The 24,116-nt window shown below is 41.0% G+C and overlaps 3 protein-coding genes across 4 annotated transcripts in view; all 3 read left to right on the forward strand.

The window, feature by feature from the left end:
- Positions 1 to 2,882: 2,882 nt before the first annotated feature.
- LOC306746690 (uncharacterized protein) lies at positions 2,883 to 4,011 on the forward strand. The gene is made up of 6 exons (XM_079229642.1): positions 2,883 to 2,974; positions 3,140 to 3,200; positions 3,316 to 3,369; positions 3,461 to 3,600; positions 3,710 to 3,812; positions 3,903 to 4,011. The coding sequence occupies exons 1-6, from the start codon at positions 2,934 to 2,936 to the stop codon at positions 3,942 to 3,944; spliced, it is 441 nt and encodes a 146-aa protein (XP_079085768.1). The 5' UTR covers positions 2,883 to 2,933; the 3' UTR covers positions 3,945 to 4,011.
- Positions 4,012 to 4,942: 931 nt separating this feature from the next.
- tbxtb (T-box transcription factor Tb) lies at positions 4,943 to 7,778 on the forward strand (the record flags this gene model as incomplete). The annotated part of the gene is made up of 8 exons (XM_079230301.1): positions 4,943 to 5,148; positions 5,244 to 5,508; positions 5,695 to 5,829; positions 6,088 to 6,149; positions 6,261 to 6,322; positions 6,408 to 6,584; positions 6,897 to 7,026; positions 7,475 to 7,778. The coding sequence occupies 8 exons, from the start codon at positions 4,943 to 4,945 to the stop codon at positions 7,749 to 7,751; spliced, it is 1,314 nt and encodes a 437-aa protein (XP_079086427.1). The 3' UTR covers positions 7,752 to 7,778.
- Positions 7,779 to 12,328: 4,550 nt separating this feature from the next.
- pde10a (phosphodiesterase 10A) overlaps positions 12,329 to 24,116 on the forward strand; it is a gene marked incomplete at its 5' end in the record, with an annotated part of 47,084 nt that continues 35,296 nt past the window's right edge. For both annotated transcript variants that reach the window (XM_079229276.1, XM_079229277.1), the window contains one exon: positions 12,329 to 12,401. In XM_079229276.1, coding sequence (XP_079085402.1) covers positions 12,329 to 12,401 — 73 coding nt within the window. The remainder of the gene's footprint in view (positions 12,402 to 24,116) is intronic.

Raw genomic sequence — 24,116 nt, forward strand, 5'->3', positions numbered from 1 at the left:
GCCAGTTTGCACCCAGCAGACAAAGTGTGTTGTCACCTGAGTGCGCAGTGTTATTGGGTGCGAGCTGCACCACACCATGGCTACTCTTGAGAAGTAGCACACCATTAGGAATATATTAACAACCCGACATTTTGTGTGCAGGTCAGACATCACAGCAATGAGGACGATAAATATGTTCCTCAATCATTATCCATTAGGTTAAATATTAAATGTCCTGTTGATGGCCTTTTGTTCTTCCCAGCTGTAGAATTTACTAGTTTTTTGTCTCTCTTTGTCTCTCTCTCTCTCTCTCTCTGTGTGTGTGTGTGTGTGTGTGTGTGTGTGTGTGTGTGTGTGTGTGTGTGTGTGTGTGTGTGTGTGTGTGTGTGTGGTAGGTTATTACAGCAAGGGTCTGGTTCAGAGGAGATCTTTGGTGGCAGCCAGAGGAAAGATGAAATTGAGCAAATGTTTCCCAAGGTTAGTGTCAAAACCACAAAGGCAGAAATCTCACTCAACAAAGTCAGTGAGGGGCAAATACACCTGGAGCAGTGATCACCCACTGCCTCCTCAAACCGACACACAGAACTGAGGACTTGATAATATATTTAATTTCTCGTTGCGTATTTTTTCCCACCACGTGTAAGTTACATCGTACGCTTAAAGGAGCAATGTGCAAGATCTGGCCAGCATTCTAGTTTGAAGCGTTGAAAACATTAACAGAGTGTGAAAAGGTTACAGTGTTGTATGTCAAAGATGTCTAAGTACTGTGTTGGAGAAATGTCTACTTTAATGAGCATGCTAACCAGCTAGCCCAGGCCAGTCCAGTCTTGTTATACCACTTGTTAATCGAGAGGCGGTAGAGAGTCCCTAGCATCCACTTTGGCCTCAGTCCAACGTAAAGGACGAAGAACCCTTTCTGAGTTTGAGGTGTTTTCTCATTTCGAACACTTCGGATTTAATCCGATAAACAAACTATCAAAACGTAGTCCGTAAAGCTCTCGCTTGGCGGCGCAGTAAACACAATATAGGCAGTGTTGTTTTGACCGTCTTTCAGAGTTTCAGCTAACTATTGCATTTTTAGTATTCTAGCCCTGTTGTTAGTTACTAGTTGGCTTTTTAAACAATTTGTTATAACCAATGACTGTTAATTATGATTGTATGGAGCCCGTAGTGGAGGGGAAATGCCGGCCCATATTTGTTTGGTGCATGTGGCTACATCTTGTATGTTATACTTTGAACAAACAATAAACTTGTTTTCTTTCATGCAGAGAGTTAGATAAGAGATTGACACCGTTCTAGAGCAGTTGTCAAAGGATAGGCTCACCATGCCGATGACCAAAAGAGCGAAGAGAAGAGTTTATGGTTTAAATCATGAAATTTGAGAAATATTATGAAGAGGCGCTAGAGGCATAGAGAGCATTATTCCACATCTTTCCAGTGATATACGAGATCAGGGGAGAGATGGTAATATTGGAGGTGAGGTTATGCTCAGGTGCTGAGATCAACACATACGGACAAGCACGCAGGGCTCATTTCTCTCTCACCTCCGTGTCAAACCGGGGCCTGAGCACACAGAGGATGAGCCGGCCTGGAGGGAAAGCAGGGGAAGGCAAACAGTGGTCAGACAAGACCGGTGAAAGCCAGCAGGCATGCAGGAGCATCACTCACCACAGCTCGGTGCTGACATCTCAGATCCTCCGCCTGTCACACCTATTGACATCCTGAAGGAGTCCATCCAGGGTTCAGGCTCTGGGTGTTTGTGAGGCACCTACAGTACGCATGTGTGGGAATACGTACCACTTTACTTTAACTCGGAATAGTATACGATATTCATAGCGTCAGGGAGCCGGTGATCAACTCTGTGGTATGAGGTCATATTTAGTTTTATTTGAATGATATTACATTATACTGTTATGTTCTTTAATTATTGAATCCAATATATTTATGTGATAAATGAATGAGGATGTATTAAAGGAGAATACCAGTGTTTCATCATCTTTGAGCCCATCAAAGGATATAGTTTATATGAAAACTGTTTGACTTGCTTTAGATATGTCAATGTGTTTTTCCCAACACACATTTTGCCAGATGGCTTCCTTTCATTTTATTATGTTAATCAGCATTGTTTTAATCAATCTTCACAGATAAACTACATTACCACGCAGCAATGCCAAACTTTAAGTAAAATCACAGCATACCCTACTGGGTGGAATGTAAATTAATGGTGGCCTGGAAGGATAATATCAGAATCTGTCATGTATTTTAAAATTCTGGTATTCTCCTATAAAAATGATGAGCAATAACGTTAAGTGATTTGAAGTAAATGGTTAAAAGATAGAAAAAAACACTCTTTCCTTTTAGCTTTACCAAAGCAAACTGAATGCAGACTTGACTGTGAAGTTTATTTGAGTTGCACCTACATTGTATCCTTTGAGGAATGAATGGGCCGGGGGATCTGTAGAGCACCATATACATCAATAACATTAATTCACAGTGCTGCAGGCCCACAACAGGAAGTGGCCTAGTGTGACAGTTAGCGGGTGGAGTGTTGGAGGAGGAGAGAGAGGCGCCAAACGAGACACTAGCATTGTGGGAAATGACACTGGCTGTGACACCTATGACTTTTACACCATGGCTACCTCAGCTTGTATACAAGGGGACTTCTCTTTTTTAAATTACAAAATGAGTAATGGACAAGGAAATGATAGATTAACGTAATATGTGCCACCCACAGATGAAAGCCCCCACATGTGCAACCCTACAGCCTCACTTTATGAGGAGCTTCCAGAGCAGGACGCCTGATTTGGTAGGTCAGCCGTCTTTTATTTACACTGCGTGGCAGTCCAGCACAGTGGTAAACGCTCCTGTTTACTACTTTGTCTCAATCACAGATTATCCCTGAGGTTCCTGAGACGAGCAGAAAAGCGGAGATTTACTTGAGTCGGCTGAGACGAATGCATGATCTTTGTTTGACAAACATGGCTTGCTCTAAACGGTAATTCAGCAAACAGGCAGAGACATCAAGGAAATGCTGCACTGACATGGACAATTAAACCTTTCTTCTATACGTTTAGTTCAGAAGCACATTAGGAGTCTTTCCACTGCTCTTTAAAACTGGGTGAGGTTTGTTTTTCTCTGCTTGCTGTGAACTCCGGTCCAGACTGCTGGACAGGGAGACAGACTCACTGAGCTGGCAGGAGGAGCGAGGCAACCAAGATTTGGTTAGTAACACAAACCAGCCACAACACAACACAACACTACAGAGCGCTATGGAAGCTAACACGTAGCTGCCACACACTATCTGCCTTAAACGTGTGTTTGTTTTTCCTCTGGAAGCCACCATGGCAACAGGTCACGCCAAATAAAGTTACCAGAAGGCAGGAGTTATTTGTGAGCATGACTCGTACACAGGATGTAAATCATGTGTTTCGTGAATTGAGTTATCAGCGAGATACTTTTTTCCAACCGTGTTCCTCCTTAGATGCTTCCCGTCATTGACTCCACACAACGGAAGACGAGCCAAACCAAGCGGCCGCCGCTCTGCTCTCAGAAACAGCCAAGAGGTGTCTGGGATGACGGGCCCTCGGGTCCTCAGCAGCCGAGCAGAATGACCTCGGCCAGGTGCATGGAGGCATACATGAAGCATATTTATTTGATTTGTTTGTTGGAGACAAAAGTCTGATTGTCACTCTGCATTGTGCATGTGTGTGTGTGGGTGTTTTCTTGGCAGACACCCGTTTTGTGAGACTCTGGTTTGGGACACAGCAGTGTGCTGCCGCAAAACACCTGATCCTCTATCCATTGAAGATGTGTGTCAACAAAAGCATGTGGAGGTTACAAATATTTCTCTGATTTAATTCATTTTTTGTAAAGATTGCATTGTTTATTTCAAAATGTAATTTTTTTTGTTTTTATACCTTTAGATAATTGACCATGGGATCAAGCTATGGAGAAACTACATATGATTGAAGATTTCACCACAGCATCTCTTATTATCTGCAATGTAATGTTATAAAGTATGTTGTAACATATGGAAAATATACATTTTATATTTATCTACAAACATGTTTATTCCATTTCATGTCACAATATTAGACTTTTATGTCATACAACATTTTAATACTTTATCAAAATATTTGTATATGTCCGTCAAATATTAATTTGAGTCATAGATAGATGTGTGTGTGTTTTCTGAAATAAAAGTTTTACAATAATATCATTTCACTATTTGAGCTGTGATCAGAATGGGTGATGATGCAGATGTAATTGTTAAGGACGGGGTTATTACACTTGAGCATCATTTTCATCTATTTGCTCGTGTCTATTTATGCAGTAATTTACATATTCATTCACTCATTTTAGAGAGCTTATTCTTTCACCAAATTGACAACATGTTAAACCACAAACACACAACTGAAAACGTCCCAAGTTTCTTGAAAATGGCCTAAACTGTTTTACCAACAATGTGTCAACATATAACATTTTGACAAGTTGTTATCATAAAAGTAGGCAATATTCCTAAATTTAAGAAACCATACTGGGTCTAAACCTGAGACCTCAGGGACTGAAGACCAACCAGGCTCAGCCTCACAGTGGTTTGGGTTCAGCAGGTGTGGCTTTGATCTAAGTGTCAATGTTTACAGGTTGATGTAATAAAGTGGGCTAAACTGCGTTATTCAAGAAGCTGCCATCCTGTGGACCTCAATGATATGGCTCCTCCGAGCCAATCGGTGGCAAGCCCGCAAAGATCAAAGAGGAGATGAGCCAACCATCTCTGCTCCAAACACCCATCCTGAGACGGAGCTTCTCTTCGGCCTATATATCTGGGAGCTGTTAGTGACGTCCACTGTCCTGAGATAACTGATTGTCTTTGTGGAGACGCAAAAAGAGGAAAGCGGTTTAGTTTTTAGTTTCCACTAAGAACTGTGATTACATCTATTCAGCCCTGGAGCTGCTGGACAGGATGGCCACAGGCGCCGGAGAGTGTCCCGGGAAGGCCAGTCAGAGCCGGGTGGACCACCTCCTCAGTGCCGTGGAGAGTGAGCTGCTGGCCGGCAGCGAGAAGGGCGACCCCACGGAGAAGGAACTGAAACTATCCCTGGATGAGAACGAGCTTTGGCAGAAATTTAAGGACCTTACGAATGAAATGATAGTTACAAAGAATGGCAGGTGAGCTTGAATACAAACACACAGTATACAATACAAAATACAATAAAATGTGAAATATAAATAATCATTTTTGATCATTCGTTCTTTTTATTCAGGCGCATGTTTCCGGTGATGAAAGTGAACGTGTCTGGATTGGACCCGAACGCCATGTATTCTTTTTTGCTGGACTTTGTATCTGGAGACAATCACAGGTGGAAATACGTGAACGGGGAGTGGGTCCCTGGAGGCAAACCTGAACCTCAAACCCCCAGCTGCGTGTACATCCACCCGGACTCTCCAAACTTTGGGGCGCATTGGATGAAAGCGCCCGTCTCCTTTAGTAAAGTCAAACTCACCAATAAACTCAACGGCGGAGGCCAGGCAAGTAGAAGAGAGCATGCGCGATATTGTATTTCCTTGTTTTTCTTCTTTGGAAGAAAAAACAAACAGTTCAGTCTTTTACATTTTCTTTTGAACATTCCCGAAATAAAAGTAAAAAATACACTTGGAAATTATACATCTTGCATTTTAAATAACCATCTTCGTGTTGAACTGTTTTTTCTTCAGATAATGTTAAATTCCTTGCACAAGTACGAGCCACGCATACATATAGTCCGGGTTGGAGGCCCAAGGAGGATGATTACCAGCCACGCTTTCCCAGAGACACAGTTCATTGCAGTTACAGCATACCAAAACGAAGAGGTTGGCAATACATATATGGCAATACACATATATATATATATATATATATATATATATATATATATATATATATATATATATATATATATATATATATTGAAAAAGTAATATTACTCACATCAATAATGAGTATCGTATGCGCGCGAAATGTGTGCGTAATTTACGCACATTTACGCACAGCATTTTGTATACCTTTTATTTTTAATGTTGGAAAAACACAATCATGATTTTTCTTGTAATTTATGTTTTGGATTTTAGATAACTTCTCTTAAAATAAAGCATAACCCTTTTGCCAAGGCCTTCCTGGATGTGAAAGAGAGGTAAGAATCCACATAGTTTCACAACAACATGTAATTAATGTCTTTAAGAAGTGTGAATGTTTAGTTTAACATTGTTTAAAGTATATCATGAATCAAATCAAAAATTTTCAGAAGTGATCACAAAGACACGAGAGAAGATGCTTTTGACAACCAGCAGTCGACTTATTCTCAATGTGAGTATTGTGTTATTTCTTCTGATTCCATGTCACATTGTGGTGCTCATATGCTTCATCATGTGTCTCCTCTCTGTGGAACCAGTAGGTGGTTGGTTTATTCCAGGCACAGGCGCTCTTTGTCCTCCTGCCAGTCCTCACAGCCAGTTTGGGAGTCCCATCTCCCTCTCGCCATCCCACGGCTGTGAGCGCTACACCTCCCTAAGAAACCACCGCTCTTCCCCTTACGCCAGTCCGTACGCCCATCGGACAACCTCGCCCAGTGAGTGTTCTCTTCCAGCCTTTACCTTCACACATCCAGGAGTTACACCACTTCCTCCCTGGCTATTAACAAGAAACGCAAACAAATGTCGCTGAGCACAGAATGTCTTGCATTCCTCTGGCTTTTGTGTGAGCGGAGCCACAAAGCTGTAAATGGTTGGGCTGGAATGTATGGAGAGAATAAACACACCTTCAACTGTCATACTGATATCAGGGGGACAGGAAGTCTTGAATCATACTGGGAAAGCAACAGGAGTTCTGACAAATATATTTGAAATCACAAGTGAACCAGTGCTTATCTCGTGTGTTACAGTCAGTTACTCCGATAGCTCGCCAGCCTGTCTGTCGATGCTCTCGAGCCACGATAACTGGTCCGGTCTACAGATGCCAACACACTCCAGCATGATGCCCATGGCCCACAATCCCACCTCTAACAACTCTAGGTTTGTGTTGTGATTTTTTTTTTATTGCATCAAATGAAATCATAACAACTCACAACCACAAAAAAGATGGCATAGACAGAAAGAATAACTCATTTACAAAACAAGAAAACAGAGCAGGACAACTGCTAAATATTCAAGTATCACAAGTGTAAGATAAACACAGATAATAAGATAAACATGCAAACAGTATGGTGAGAAAAGAAAAGACAAACGCTTGTATATCAGCCATTGTTGGGGGAAAAAAACTACATGAGTACAGTATTTTGATGCATTTCTTGTTTTAATGATATTCTGTGCACTGTGGCCTCTTCACATTCTCTTTAAATGTTAGATTTTTTAAATGTTTTTACAAAAAATAATTGCATCTTTAACCTTTTGCATAAGTTGCACTTCTAAAACCTCCAAAGAAAAGCTGAGTAAGACGTCTTCTCTCCGTGTCTCTGTCCAGCCAGTACACCAGCCTGTGGCCGGTGAGTAACTCGACCCTGACTCCCGTGTCCCAGAATGGAGGGATGAACAACAGCCTGAGCTCCCAGTTCCTCCGAGGGTCCAGCAGCCCCTACCCGAGCATGAGCCTGTCTCACTCCGTCACAGCGCCCTCTACTGGCTCTCCTCTGTACGACAGCGGCACAGCAACGGAAGTGCATGACACAACTCAGTATGACACGACCGCACACGGGCGGCTGCCTTTATCTTGGACTCCTGTGACTCCTCCGTCCCTCTGATGGAAGAGTCTGCAAGCTTGAAGAGAGACGGCCATTAAATGAAGTCTGCAGGCTGTTGGATCTGCTGTGATTTAAAGGAAGAATCAATCCCAAATTAAGGAGGTTTTATTTGTTGCCTAAAACCAAATTTCACGGACAAAAGGACTGTTTTGAGTTTTTGGGCGCTTGAATTAATCCTGAATGAATGGACACAGAATTCTTCACTTCTTAATTAATAAGAAACTTTTGAGTTTTGAAAGGCTTTGAGTTTTTGACCCTTTAAAAATGGGCTTTGGTCTCAATAAATCAGCAAGTGTTATGTGTTTTCAACTCAAGAAACAAAATTAATATGTTTGCCCTTATTTTTGATCGATTTTCACTAATGTTTTTGTTCAGCATAGCAGGATAAACTTATTTTTTAATGTTTGTAAACCAAAATCCATTTAACCTGCTTATATTAAGCATAGCTTCATGAAAACACAGCAGAAGGCAAAAACAATGTGGAGTTGAAAATTGTACATTGTTTATAATGTAAATGTGAAAGTAATTGAGGTGTAAATAGACAATTGCTTTGTACCACAGTGATGCCATTGAAGATATTTGGTTTCAGATTATTTAAAAAATGAAATGAAAAGGGGGATCTCATGTCAATATTCTGCTATGCAGATGATACAACCTCCATATCATAAATCATGTTAAGGTCTCTCAAGTGGCTGTTTTTTAAGCCAGCTACATGCCAATAAAAACTGGAATGTGCTTTGCTAAACTGCGCTTTACGTTGTTGTTTAGATTGTCCAAACTCTCCCAATTTGGTCACAACGTTCTTTTTGTTTTTTTTGTGCCATTGTGATGCCACACCACACCATGTGATTTAATTGACTGAAAAATAGGACGCATCCAGATTTTTGTCCCATTTATTTGATCCTTATATATAATGCCTGCTTGGACTATCCTCCAGTGACACAAGTCATAACCTACACGGGGTAGTTCACAAAGTCAGGTCCCGGGACCTCCAGGGTTGCTTCAGATTAATGGAGGTCCAGGAACAATAAGGGAAAGCTTGATTGAAGTGTTCTTTGGTTCCTTGGGACATACAATTGGGTCAGTGGTCTAATTCAAATCTGATTAGCGCTTCTTGATAAGATTTTCATAATCACAGGAGCACTGGTTTAATCGAATAATGAACCAAGCTCCCTAAATATATTGAGCCCCACTACAAAACACCAGATCTTTGTAAACACATCCCAAAATCCCCAAACCATTAAAATCCCAGTAGCCTTCCTATGCGTGTTTGCTAGTTTTGTTTGTTCATGAGTAACATGCAGGCAGCTGTTTATGATCAAATGTGCTGTACTGGTGCAGCAGCTGTTGCAAAAGAACAAAACAATAGTCAATGCAACATAAACTAAAATGAACTTGTTTTGTCCAAAAACAACATGCTGCTGTCATCCTGAAGGATCACACTATTATGCATGCTTGAATATGACAAGTGAACATTTTATTGGGTTGTTTGGTATTTTTTTCTTGTCATTTGTCAACATCGGTTATTACAATTTCTTTATTGTGTTATAACTTGTGATGTTAGCTTCAAAACGCAAACCCTCCTGCTCCCTTTCTGTGAGTAGAGAAGTAGAGAAGGAGAATTTTTCACACGTTGGTAAGGAATTACATCCATGTACATCTGAAAGAGGGGTTTGACTGCTGGCTGCATGGAGGGTCCACTGATGTCGGCTTATGAAACCCAAGAGATCAGCGCTCCGCTTTGGCCCTCTCACTCTGTTTCCATTCACGTCTCCCTGACATGAGGGCAGAAATTTCCCAAAAGACATTTGATGACGCATAATCATCTCCTGTGTCGTGCATTTAGTCAGAAAGGAACCAACTTATGTCACACTCACAAGTTCTTTAAATGCTTCAAACTGCAAAGTTGGATAATGCATGTTTTTCACGTTTAAATAGTTTCTGCAAATTCCAGTGAGCATAGCTATATCTTACTGAATATTCAAATTGAATATAATACTTTTAAAATGTAATGAGAAGTAAAACACACAAGCATTCTCCTTGTATATATGTTTTAATTAAGCTGCATATAGATGAGTTTTACAGTAGAGCACTCAGCAACATTAATAATATGTTCAGAGTATACTGTGTAAGGTGTTTGAATATTAAGACCTCGAGTGACTCAAAGCGCAGCATTATGGCTGAAGTGAGACGAGGCCAGTCAACAGAGCCTGCTCAGCCCAGAAGATCAAGGTCAGTGTTTGAGGACATCATTACAACCACCGACTGACAGGAAGGAACAGACATCTAATCCGTTAAATCGAATACACAACTGCATCTCACTAGTGGAGGACATGCTCTGTCTGTATAGTTAACGTGTCACCATGTGCATATACTATTGTGTGTGCTTGATTTGTCTGTGTACAGAGATATTTAAATGTCAGTAGTAATACGTCATAATAATCATGCAAAGACAAGATTATACCAAAGAAAAAAGGGGTTAATTTCTTCATTTTTGTGCACTATTTTATAAATAAATGCACTGCTGTTATTTAAAGGTTCATGCAAATTGCTGTTATAAACGACTGCAAATTGAATAGAAGAACTAAAGTAAAAAAGCACATTTTAGAATGATATACAATCATTCAATTGTGATTTGCTTTAAGAGCCAATTATGTCCTTATGAGGACTAATGTTTAAAGAGAGAAAAGATAATGCGACATCTATCAAAAAAAATCTAAAAAGCCATGAAGGCAGGGTATTTCTCTCAGCCTAATAATCCTATTATGATCCCAATGAGAGGAAAAAAAGCTCTCTGTCAAAGCAGGGAGCATTGACGCAAGCATGTCTTGACGTCAGTAGCTGCAGTGAATGAGGGATGGGAGGGGGGGAGAGCCAGAGAGAGAGAGAGAGAGAGAGAGAGAGAGAGAGAGAGAGAGAGAGAGAGAGAGAGAGAGGCGTGTTTGCCTTCAGAAAATACCACGAAATATCAGCGTCATTGCAACTATAGCTCTATAGCAAGAAACCCGCCACGGATGTGTGCATATAGACGCACACGCAGCAGCAGCAGCAACAACAAAAAACACCCAGCTTTTTATTTTCCAAACTATTTGCTCTGACATCCAAGTGACACATGTTAAAGGAAACAGTAAAACAGCTCTGGAAATCTAAACCATATGTAGTGAATGGAATACCCGGGAGTGTTCATAAACAAATCAGCATATGAGAAAATTAAGAGAGGAGGAAGAGTGTTACTCAACTGGTGTCAGGCACCCATCTGTGACTCTTACACAGCTAAATAAAATAAAATACGGTGTGAAAGTAGAAGTGATAATCTGACATGGTCTTTGCAGTTTTATCCAAATGGATATTTGAGTGCACGCACAGTCCATTGTTGCGTTGGTAAACGAGGAGCACTGATTATTTTTTTTCTCTGGCATTCAAGGCTGAGTCCACCGGAGGGGAAAACTGCCATCAAGCAATTTGTAAGAGCCAGACCGGTGGCGTCACTGCCTCCTCTATAGCCTATACGCGCAACACCATGCACGACTCTTCTGCTGCATTAATCACAGCGTTATCCTCAAGTTTCTCTCTGGCTCACTGATGTGAAAGCAACCCTGGTGGTCCAACACTTACAACATGCGTGTTAGTTCGATTTATGTAACTCTGGCACTTGGATTAGGAGGGTTTCCAGGAGCGTCCCATACAAATAGAGTGTGTTCTACTCTACGGTGGATTGGTGGTGTTGTAAAGGAGAAGGTAGGCTGCCGTACCGCGCGCTCCCCCATCTCCACCTCTGTACCACAGCGTCTCGCTGGGGAGGAATCCTCTCCTCCGTCACAGATGTTGCCGGAGAGCCTTATTTTCTACCAGCAGTTTAGTGCGCAGCGCAAATGCTGCCAACGGGACACGCGCTCTGGCGTGCTTTAGCGAGCAAACCACTTCCAGATAATCTCCGTTTATATTGGCCTATACTCTGCAAGATACCCAAGAGTTCCCGTTGTGCCGGCTGTGCGTCATCTATGACTGATTAGACTTTAAGTCTGACGTCGCCGAGCCCCATTCAAGCTAAACACCTCACACAACGTTGAAAAACGAAATTGATATTCAAAAAAGACAGGAAACGAAATGACGAAACCCACCACCTGGCAACCCACTTTAAGACGCGGATCAACAAGTTGCCTCCAGTGCGTAACTTCCACCGGAGCGGGGTTTGAGCCTATAACCCCGCGACGCACATGATCGACAAAGCACCGTGTCTGCAAATACTTATCATTTGTCAAGAGAAATACGCTCCAGGACTGTCATCCTTTCCGATAGCGGCGGGACTGAGGAGCTGACCGGCTCAATGCCTCGCTGCGTCTCCAGGTGCCCGGCTGGCCACCACATGGTAACTTTGCGCACACAGCACGCTGCAAAGAGGACATACAGAGAAGCGATCTGAATGAATGAGACTGAGATTAATTCGCGTTTCTCTTCTCGCCACCCCCCAGACTGTTGTTTGTGTTGTATATCCTGCCGGTTGAAGGTGTCTCACGTTATCAGCAGATATCGATTCAGCCGGTGGATAGATCCATCACTCGAATAGGGAGCAGCAAATGTCGAAGAAACGGAAAAGTCCTGACGACCAGAACTTTGAGGAATCCCCGTCAGCAGGATGCAGCGACCAAGGTAGGAGTCATGCTCAGAAATGAGTGAACGTTGAGCTGCTGCAGGAGTGCAGGCATGTGATACCTTCAGGGACTGCTTGGTGAAACAACAGAGCATGTGTTAGTAGGAACTTCAGGTTTATTGCGAAGTCCAAGGCACCAGGACTTGGTTAAACCTTCATGATGTGCAGCCGCTACAGCTGCTGTATTAACAACATACAGTATTAAACCTGGCTGGACAGAGACATGATGCAATGACATCACCTCTCCACTACAATAAGTATTTTATCCATAGAAAACAATATTGTGTGTTGCTGCAGGATTACTTTTTATAATCTCTCATCCATCCTGAGTGGAGTCACATTGTGTTTCATCAGGTTTGGTTGCAGAACAGACTCATCGTCAGCCACAGAAGGAAGTATGGGAAACAATGGCACAGAGTTGTTTCCACAGTATCACTCAGGCAAAGAATGACCTATTAAGGGAGAAACTGCACTATGGATGGTGGTTCACTGAGATTAGTATTTCCAGTTCAGTTGTAAACGCGGGGTGAATTTATTGTGTGAGTTCTGAGGGATGATCACAGCCAGAGCAAGCGCCCCCTTTTATGTGCACAGAGAAAATATAAATATACTGTTGTGGATACAAATAATAACCAGCAGCACAGACCAAGCACTCCATGTACATTTCCATTGGTAAATTAAACCAAATAAAATGTTTTACTTTACTTTCTTTAAATAATAGAAGCGCCATGATTAACAATAGTAAACTGTACATTATCAATAGTAACATTGTATATTCAGTGTGACAATTGAATGCCAATAGGAAACAATATCAATAAATAGTAAAAATGTAAAAGGCTCCCAGACTGAAAGTGATGCAAAACTGTTTGTGTCTCATTTTGGTCTTTTGGTGTCTCTTTGTAGCCGTATGACTGAGTTATGACTGATCAGTAATGCAGGTAGCAAGTCACTACTTCTGACTGGTTCACCAGAGGGGCCCCGGCCACTCAACTCTCATTGATTAATGTGGATCCTGCATTGAGTAGGAGAGGGTTATTTTCCACTGTTGCTTACTTACTGCTCTTCATTTAACAACAGACACACAACAATCTCTCTATCCACACTGACTGTAACACACGGTGATGTTACAGGTCAGGTCCCTTTGAAAATAAACCCTCGTTTGTGGAAGTCTTAATCCAGTCATAGGGATGATCACTTTGACTTGTAAAATATCAATCTGGTAAACAAAAGCCAGTACAAATAAATCCAGTCCCGTTCTTAGGTTATGCTTTACTTTCCCCAAAGTGCCTGTGATCTGTGCCCTGTGGAGTTGAAAACATTGGTTTAGCACATCCTTTACTGTCAAATTCAAGTGTTCTTCGTTTCCAAGAGGCAGTTTTTGAAATGCCTCGATGGGCCGTGTAGCTGCTGTTGTGCTGGCAGATGCATGACATGAGTTGTAAGTTCAAGGCCAAGAACAGCATCACCTTCAAGCAGAGGCGTGCCTGCCTGCATGAATACTGCTGCAGCATTGGAAACGGCTTGAGTGTGTGTCAGAGGTGTTTGCTGTTTCATTTGCATCACATTATTGAAGTTTAAAGCTGCGTTTGCCATATTTAGATTTGGGAAATTTGTATCCCTAATCAAGCATGTATACATCCTTTAACCTCAGCTTTGTATCTCTTTAACTACATCTACCATTTTACCTATGAAACCCTTGGAATTTACAGTTTTGTTCTACATAAAGTCTTAAAATTTGACACTTAAAGGGATCTGTTCACCCACTTTACAAAGACACTTGCCTGTAGTAATGCCAAGGCATGCAGATGTTTTGCTTTTCACCCGCCCAGGTTTTGAGATGTTCTGACCCCACCCTAATAAAGGGCAATGGGATTTAGTTTGTTGTGAATTTTTTATTCCAGAAATGTAACCAGCAGCATGTATTTCCATAAACAGTGCCCAATATCCAAAGATTTTTCATAAGAACTAGTTCTTTGATAGAAAGTAGGTTCAATAAAAACGATAGCAGTGAGGTCTGTGGATTCTCTTTTTAAAAAACATTTATTCTGGAAAGAGATTTTTTTTAATGTAATTTTTTTTTGTATTAGTGTGGAGGCAGAAATCTCAAAACCTCGACAAATTAAATCCCATTCATCTGCACGGTGAGATAGACGGTTTTTTTTGTAACTTGAGTAAACGGACCCTTTAAGACTTCAGTATAAACGCAAAGATGCTGTGCAAGAATTACAGTCAATGTCATGGCTTCCTCGGGCCGACAAACTTGTTTGTTTGCACTGAAGACGGGACCTGTTTGCATCACGGTCTTTGGCTCTGTATCTTTTTGGGTCTATGCCCAAATGAGAGTTTCCCTTGGCTAACATGGAAGGAGAGCCGGGCGCTTCCTTCCCCGACTGCGCCTGGCATCTGTGACTGCTTGGGGGGTACACGCCCACTGAACCCTCCTGCTCAAGGTCCTGCATGCTTTGATGCAGGACAGCACCACTACAACACAGCACATGTACATTTTGAACAGAACACTCTGCTTTTCATATAATTGATGAAGAATGGAGGACTTCATAATATAAATAAATGCACTGCTGTTGAATCTGTAAGCTAGCACCGGTCACTTAGTGTTGCTTCTGTCGCTGCTCCATTCACTGCCTCTGAGGGCTCACGCTCGTGTTTTATCATGGAGATGGCTTTTGTTCGCTCAGGTATCCCCGGTGGGGCCAGGAGGGGAGGTGTAGAAATGGGGGCATTGAGATTCATATCAGGACCACAATGCTTTTTTTGTCTTGCCTCTTGGTGTGCAACCCGGACCTGTCCATTACAGGGCCGCTCCAGGCCCCTCCCACCAACCACCACCACCACAGCTGGTCAGCAGGCCTTCGGCTGTGCAAATGACCAGCGATCCTCCATTATAGTAAGATACCAGTATAAAGCTCGGCATGAACCTTGATGTCTGAATACATTGCTCATTGGAATAGTTTTTTTTCCTTGTTCCTGGTGAATGGCAATGTGAGATAATTGAGCTGTAACCAGCATTAAGTAATATAGAGTATACATATAGACTGGACGCCCTGCCTCTACAGCAATACACCAAGAATATTAAGAATAATGGAGATTTCCAGCCAAAGTACATATAGTCCACCTCTGCTAAGACCAACTTATCTTGCTTCAATGCAACAAGATAAATATTATATCAGCGTCATTGCACTTTTATCTCCATTTCATTTTCATGTTGTGTTTTATTTTCATATATATACTTGTGTATATTTATATTTGTACATAGTAGTTAAATGTTTATGCTTACCTTTGTTCTACTATGTTGTCCTTGTTTTTAGTTTGTGTATTTCTGTGTATGTACGTTGAGGCAACACAAAATTCAGTCAAATTCCTTGAACAGTATGTATACGCATACATGGCCAATAAAGCTTATTCTGATATTAATAAAGGCATCTGCCTGTTGCTGATGAAAACAGCTCTGAAGAGAGCAGTGCCATTGAAAAGTCACACAAAAAAGCCTGCATGTGGGGTATAAAAAAAAAGGGAGTTTATATGATGGGTAGACAGATAACAATGTGATCTTGGTTTTCCTGCAACAGACCCTTTAGAGAAAATAGTTGCTACACATCTTCTCCATTGCAATAATGGTGGTGTTCCCACATTATTGACAGTACATAAATAAGAACAACCGTACAAAATGGCCTCCGCTCACAGGAACAAAAAGGCCCTGTTCCTCTGTGGTCAGTTAGAATTTCTCTTTCTCTTTGAATTTGAGTGTTGAGAGAATAGTTCCAGATCTTGTGGATTGGTTTGTCCTCATAGATTAAACTGAGGAACGACTCGGCGTCACACAATGTACAAGCTTTCCAGCGGCGTACCATGTGTGTCTCTTTAGCTTGGCTTTTTGCCCTCGATGTTGAAAGTGCAGAGGGCCGTACGCCACCATAGTGACGCCACAGAGCACTTAGTGCACAAAACCACATGCAAACTCGCATACTTTCAAATGCTCACACATCCTCATGAATATTCTCATCCATGTTCTTCTCTGAATTGAGCGGCCGCTCACAGCTTCAGTCTCCGTAGCCGCAGACGGTTAGGAACAAGCTCAACTTGTGCAAGAATACCACTTAGTGGTCGTAACGTGTATTGCAGGTCACAATACTGCACACAAAGATTATCATACATATATAATCAAACGTCTTTAATTTCATCCAATGTGTTGCATTTTTACATTTGCATTACATTTTGACCTTTGACCTCTATTCTTTGACAGCAGTTGATTGATGTCTTCATCAGTGTCCTCACACAGTTGAACACTAGGGGGAGCTAAAGTATTAAGATAAAATGGAGGGAAATGTTTATCATGTAGCAGACAACCAGTAATTCTGGATTAGCATATATATGTATATTCTTTTTTTGTAATTATTATTATTATTTACAGACTTGGTAATCATTGCTGAAAGGTTCCAGAAAAATGATTCATATGATCCTTTATTGTCAAAAGAAGTTTCACTGGCACAGTTTTAATGTCAACTAGCAGAAGGTAGAACAATGGAAAAAAAAACTAAATCCATCCTATTGTTTATCAATAGAGTAAGTGTTGTACAATACACGGAGGTTATTGGTTTATAATTACAGTTTACATTTGACAGCAGGCCTGAAAACAAGGTTAAGTCTTTCTTGAACAAGTTTGCATTCTAAAATACAATAAATCAGAAAAACAATGCTGTAGTTTCAAATCGAGTAAGGGCAAGACAAGGTTTGTGTGTGTGTGTGTGTGTGTGTGTGTGTGTGTGTGTGTGTGTGTGTGTGTGTGTGTGTGTGTGTGTGTGTGTGTGTGTGTGTGTGCGTAAGTGTGTTTAGTTCATGAATGGATTGTGTCCATGTGTTATCAGTAAACAGGCAGACCTGACGTCTGGCTGCTCGGCCGTCTTGGCCTGTTCTGATGTCTGCTGTGCAGAGAGATTGACAGGCCTGTACGTCAGCACCCATATTCCTTACCCATGATCACAATGACTTTGTTTGGTTTCTGATGAGGGCTGCAGGCAGCCCGCTACCGCTCAGCCCCCGGCCACTCCCAACATTAGTCTTGCTCAATATGGGCCTCTCTTTCTTTCTCTATTTTGGAAGCAAACAAAGAATACAATTTAAGCATCTGATCATTATTAAATATATGAGTAAAATTTTGTATAACAGTGCAATTAGGGATATCATTCTTCTTCTTTGCCCTGATAACATAAAGGCACATCAGGCAGGTTGTGGCTAAATTAAAGTGAACACAATTATAAAATTTAAAGAAAATAGTATATGTATTATTTTTTTGTAAATGTTGTGAGCTGTGTTGATGTGTTTTAAATATAATTTCTTCTTGGTGTGTGTTAAAGTGTAATGCTTGTACAGTCAGTCAGCAGCTACTCACTGTATACACACACACCGTACAGCGTCACACACGAAACACACACTGACGGGCTGTGTGACATCACTCAGCTGTAAGTAATGATCCGATCTGTGTGTTTGGTGGTTAAAAGGCTTAAGCTTGACCAGGACGTTGTGTGTGTGTGTGTGTGAGTGTCCGTGTGTGTGTGTGTGTGTGTGTGCGTGTGTGTGTGCATGTGTGTGCGTGTGTGTGGTAGAGAGAGCAGAAAGACGATTTAATGCAGCAATGAGAAGTATTCAGATCCTATAGTTAAGTAAAAGAAGTAATACCACAATATAACAATCTTTCTTCATTTTAAATATACTCTGTACAAATCTGGCATTCAAAATCTTAATTAGATAAAATGCATAAGTATTAGCATCAAAATATACTTAAAGTGCCAAAAGTATAAGTGTTCATTGTGCAGAATGGCTCATTATATATAATGTACAGATTATAATTAGTGATGCATTAATATGTGTAACTAATGTTGCAGCTGGTAAAGGTGGAGTCATTTCAACTGTAGAGAGCTAAACAAATATATGAATAGATTATACTTCGTTTTAACATTCTACATCTGCAAAGTAACTAAAGCTGTCAAATGAATTGACAATGAAAATACAATATTTTCCACCAAACTACGCAGACGTGTAAATTAGCATAACATGGAAATACCACAGTAAAGGACCGTAAAATTGTAAACAAATACGTTACTTGAGGAAGTGTCTTTAGTTACACCCACACAGGTTTGATGGAGGTGATTGGGTCATGGCTCATGTCTCCTGCTTGTGTTGTCGCCTATAGGACGTGACTCCTGCCAGCAGAGCTGCAGCTGCTCTCACTGTTCCAACAGCGTCAGAGGCACACACACAAAAAAAGAAATTGAATAATATTTTAGCTGTAATGTTGATAAAAATCATCATGCCAGTCAGCAAATCTGCGGTGGAAAGCAACATTTTAATAATGGAGAAAATGGATTACAAGCGGAAACAATAGCATTTAAATTTGTACTTTCTCATTTTATTTTCGGATAATATTTGTAGCTGTCTGTGTGTTTTTATATACATGAGTGAGCTCAACGCGTCATCGCACGTGCCAGCTCTCATGTGCACATCTGAGGAGACACATTTGACCCCCTGTTTTGCATCTTTTACAAGATTGCACAGTGAAGCGTTGCACATGGCTGAGTGACGTCAGCAAAGCAAATGAGCACTGTTTGTTTTGTTGTTGTTGTTTTCTTTGCCGAGCACAGACCTCCGACCACATGCTCATCATAATCATTCGCTAGAATTACAGATGTGATAATCTAGGTCAGAAGTGGTGCCATCAGAAAACACTGCCCGCTAATCTAAATAACCGGGATTAGCATGTGAGAGATGCATGCAAGTGTGTGTGTGTGTAAATATTGTGTGTATCGGAGAGAAAAAATGTAAATATATGTTTTTATCAATTTATTTCTGAATTCATGAAAGGTTGTTTATTTTCTCAAAACTGCACCTTTTCTTTCCTTTTTTCTTTTATTATCCCTAATTAATCAGTTGATGTTTAAGTACACTGCAGAGCCAATCCTGATAAATACTATTTAACACTATAACAATATAACATAAATAGAACATATAATATAATTCTGAACCGGTTGCTAGATACATCCTTTGATACTGATGTAAGAAAGCCATTTGGTTACTCTGGACATATCGGCAGTTGCATCAGCTATCTTGCCATATGTTGCATTTACTTTATATAAACATCAGCTAGATGGTGAACAGCGTGATGTTAGAATAATATATGTTACACTGTCGCTTTATCAGTAAATGTAAACAGCTTCCTTCAATTTCAGCGCTGTATTTTCATTTTTACGGGAATAAAATACACGACTGTTGGTCTAATTCAAATGTCCTTGAATGGTGCGGTATACTGTATTTGTTTAATGCACATGACGTGTGTGTGTGTGTGTGTGTGTGTGTGTGTGTGTGTGTGTGTGTGTGTGTCAAACACTCAGGCGGGCATAATGTGTGCCAGCTCTGTGACGTGGAGGACATGAGGCCCAGGTGGGTGCTGTGAGTGGCACTAACAGCATCTCCTGCTCGAGCCTCTCCCATCTCTGACTTCATTGGCTGCAGCTCTGACGCAGATGCACGCACCACCCTCCTCCCTCCCTCCCTCTCTGCACATTTCCTTTATCACGTTTTTCTTTTCTTTTTTTTACACCCATTTAAGGTTTTTTTCTTTTCTTTTTTGATTCATGTGCTTTCTGCAGTTCCCTCCACTGCAGCGCTCCACACAGCTCTACATTACAAATCTTTACCACCTGTCCGTTGTACGCTCGCTGAATGTGCTTTCTTCGTTTTTGATAGAAATTTGTCATTGATAGAAACCTTATCAACATGTCGTTAATTTCTCGCCATGTTACCCATGTTAATCCTCTTTCCTTTTGAATTGAAGTGTGCACTGCAAGAACTAAATCACAGTGAGCCACTGAGAGCTTTAGAGGTGTTATATGGTCACATTAAATTTGTCAGCATGTGGCACACAGGCAGACGACGGCATCCACTGTTTCAGTCAACCGCTGCATTAAAACGGTTGAAATGTGCAATGAAATACGTTCAACATGGATCACGTCATTACATTTTGTCCACAGTGTAGTTGCACAGCATATTTTTTGTCAATGGCAATCATGTAGTGCACAAGCTCTAAATAAATAAGCTATTGGAGAAAGAGGGTTTCTATTTTGTTTGGGACTGCCTTTTTTTAAATTTTGGCAGTAAAAAAAGTAAACATTACATTTATTCCTCCTGGTAGCATTTACAGTAATTATGTTGGCAAATTTACAAATATACTAAAACAAAAGAAAATTAGATAATTCAAAAGCATTTAATCTTTGGGAAGGGAAACTGAAAAATGTGTTGTGTGCTAACAGTGTGTCTGATGCTCTGACAGATGCTGTGGCAGTGCTCGGACGCTCCAAATTCTTCATTTTACAGTCGGGGTACGTTGTCCATGTAAAGGCCCATTTCTGCCGAGGACATGCTCAAAGAGCCCTGAAGCTCCGCCGGTAGACCAAGCCGGTAAGAGTTGCTAAAACAGTTGTTAGACCGGTGATGATTCACTATCATTGACTAGATTTTACTAGAGGTTATATTGTGTTGAGACTCTACCGGACTTGTGCCTAAATACTTGATGCATCATTTTTGTCCTTTACCATTGGCGTGTGGTAATTTTGCAAGTGAGGTATAGTTGCTGTTGTTTCTTGCTTGGTCTTGACCGAATCATTATCAGTTTGTGGTGTTTAACTATGAATTGACCAGATAAGTGTCAGACCTTAACAACCAGCTGTAAATAGGTTCTTGTTAGTTTAGAATTCAAATAGAAAAGCCTTTCAGAAAGATTGGTTGAACAATCATTCTCTCGAAGGGAGACTACTGAAGTCTCAAGCCTAAATTAAACTGGTATTTAATCTGTATGGCCTGCACCAAAATGGGTTGTATTATCCAGTCAGTCTAACCAGTCTGCACGCTGCCCCGGACCAGTCACGCAGTTTCATCGTTCCTTGCCCTTAAATCCTGGAGCACCATTGGCAGGTAGATATGGAGGGTATCCAGTTATGTTTTGCTGGTGACCCTGAAAGCCAGTCTTCTGGCTCCCACGTAGGCTGTGCTGTCAGGGTAACACACACAGCATCATCCTATATCACAAAACACACTTTAATGAAATAAACAGCAATGTGTGTCAATTATGAGTTCAACCCATCATCCTTCCCTAAACATGCTGTTACTGTCAGGGAGTCCATAAAAGGTAACTTTGACCAGATCAGCCTGTTTCCTGTTGACAAGCCAGTGCTGCACCTTCTGGTGGGACATACAAGCAACTGAAGAGCAAAGTTATCTGAGTGGACACTTGCCCTTGGTCACTTAGAGACCCAACATGTAACTCTGCTGTGTAATCTACACAGTGCTTTCACTGATGAGACAATGCTGACAAAAAAAAAATCTTCCTGTTTTAAGATTCTATTGTACTGGACTCTCAATTTCCTGCCACCAAGTTACAGCCTCAAAGAAGATGCCCATTTATCAAGCTCAGGTGGATTCCTGCCAGCTACCAAACTCAAAGCAGCTACTACATAATGGGTTATTTTGGCCCATTTCTGCAGCACTGTAAAGAGGTTGAGCATCACTTATAAATGTTTAATGTGTACATTTGGATCTCATTGAGAGAGCTTGGATCCAGATTTTATTTAATTGCAACAAGGAGGAAACCAAGATTCTGTTGGGCAATCGAAACATTCCAAGTATCATCTGGTTTAAAATCATTCTGGTTCAACCCAATAAATGTGCCACACTTTAGAGGCCCACAAGAAACACAGATTAAGTCAACCTTGACTTGCTCTACTCACCATCCTCTCTCCTGTTGTACATTCACAGTGGACCCACTAGATCCCATTGACCAGGCATTAAAGACCATTGTCGTGGTTCTGATAATCCAACACCCTCTGTGTGGGCATTGTCACCAATTTCAACAGAGGCGGGTGGCTGTATATGAAAGCCAAGACTTTGTTGCATTGTGGTGACACCACATCAATGTAATCCAGAGAAAAGCTCCTCTAATGCATTCAGGCTTTCTTGGCTGCCATTTTCTGAAAGAAACAGCAGTGACAAGTTACAACAAGCTACAAGCTAATGACAGAATTACTTAAGAGCACTGGCAGCATAAAAATACATTGAAAGATAAATACATAATACATACACAGTTATGTATTTGTTTGTTGGCTATTATTGTTTGATATAATGTATTTTATGTCACAGCAACGTAATGACCATGCTGATCATTTTTTATATAATTCAATTGATTAATTGCTGCAACCATTATAGTGCCAGTTGTATTTTCTCAGTCAGAATGGTGATGCAGTGGGAAATTCAACAACATTTTAGAATTTTTGGATTATCTCGTGTGCAAAATGTATTTAATTTGGAATAAAAATGAAATAAAAGATCCACATTTAGAGTATATAACCTGCAATTAAGTATGTACTTTTATATATTATGACTTTATTCAAACAATATGTAACAATATTCAATTCATATTCGTTCCATGTTTAACACACACCGAAAGATACATGCACCATAGTGACCCTCTTCTGTATCACTAACATTGCTTTAAATATTCTATCCGGCTTTCATCTATGCAGACCAAGATTAAATTAGACCTTTTTATTTATTTATTTGTGTAGGATCTTTTATTTTACAAGAACACATCAGAGACCACAGTAACACTGTATGTGGTTACGGACATAAACTATGTTACATAACGTCAATGTCAGAAAAGGTGCGAGGAGGAGAAGGAAAGAGAACAATAAGATTAATGGCTCTGGTGTCCTAATGATGTCTTAGAAGAAAAAAAACAGAAAGCGGTTCAGAACATTGAGCGGTAAACAAGATGTCATTTTCCCTCCTGGGACTGTGAGGACGTTTGAGGGAGCAACAAACCTTTCCTCTGGGTCGGTCTAATATACGACAATCTGACAGCAGTTATTCAAAATAGCAATTATTAAGACGACAGAGGACAGGCAATGATTTGTGTTTCCATTAACCTAAATTATGCACCTATCTCACATTTGTCCTAATGGATCACAGTGCAATGACGTCCATTGACGTCACGTTTCAGATGATCCGCATTGCAGTCGCATGCAAATGTGTGCATGCCAGGCTCTGTGTAAATGTGGAACTCCTTTCTTTTTATGATTTAATTTTTCAACAAATAAGAGTAAACAGAGACAGTAATATGCTCATTGGTCGTTGAACTAGTTGCGAGCCAAGCTGTGAAGATGTGCATAACTCCCTCAGCCCCCCAGGGACCCTGTATTTTCATGGGCCTGCCTCTGACGTCAATGCTCCGGCTGTCCTGTGGATTGTCAGAACAGACTATTCAGTTGGGGGGAGGGGACTGGAAGTCTCTGTGGTGTGTGTCTGCCACATGTGATGTGTGTGTGTGTGTGTGTGTGTGTGCCTACGTAGATGTAGCTATGGTCCTGTGTGTGTTCATGTTTGTGTGTGCTTGCATGTGATCTGTAAATGTTTCACTTACATCTGGGGCGTGTGTGTGCATGTGTGTGTGTGTGTGTGTGTGTGTGTGTGTGTGTGTGTGTGTGTGTGTGTGTGTGTGTGTGCAGAGTGCAAAAAGCTTGTACAGTGCTTTGAATCAGAAATGCGCTTAAGTGGATGAGGTCTGTAATGTGGGGGTAGGAGGGTACGTCTGTGTGTGAGCAAGCGCACACACGTCTGAAGATGTGCAGCTCTTATGGAGGGAGACTGAGGCCGTA

Source organism: Taurulus bubalis, assembly GCF_910589615.1.
Source record: "Taurulus bubalis genome assembly, chromosome: 14".
NCBI lineage: Eukaryota > Metazoa > Chordata > Actinopteri > Perciformes > Cottidae > Taurulus > Taurulus bubalis.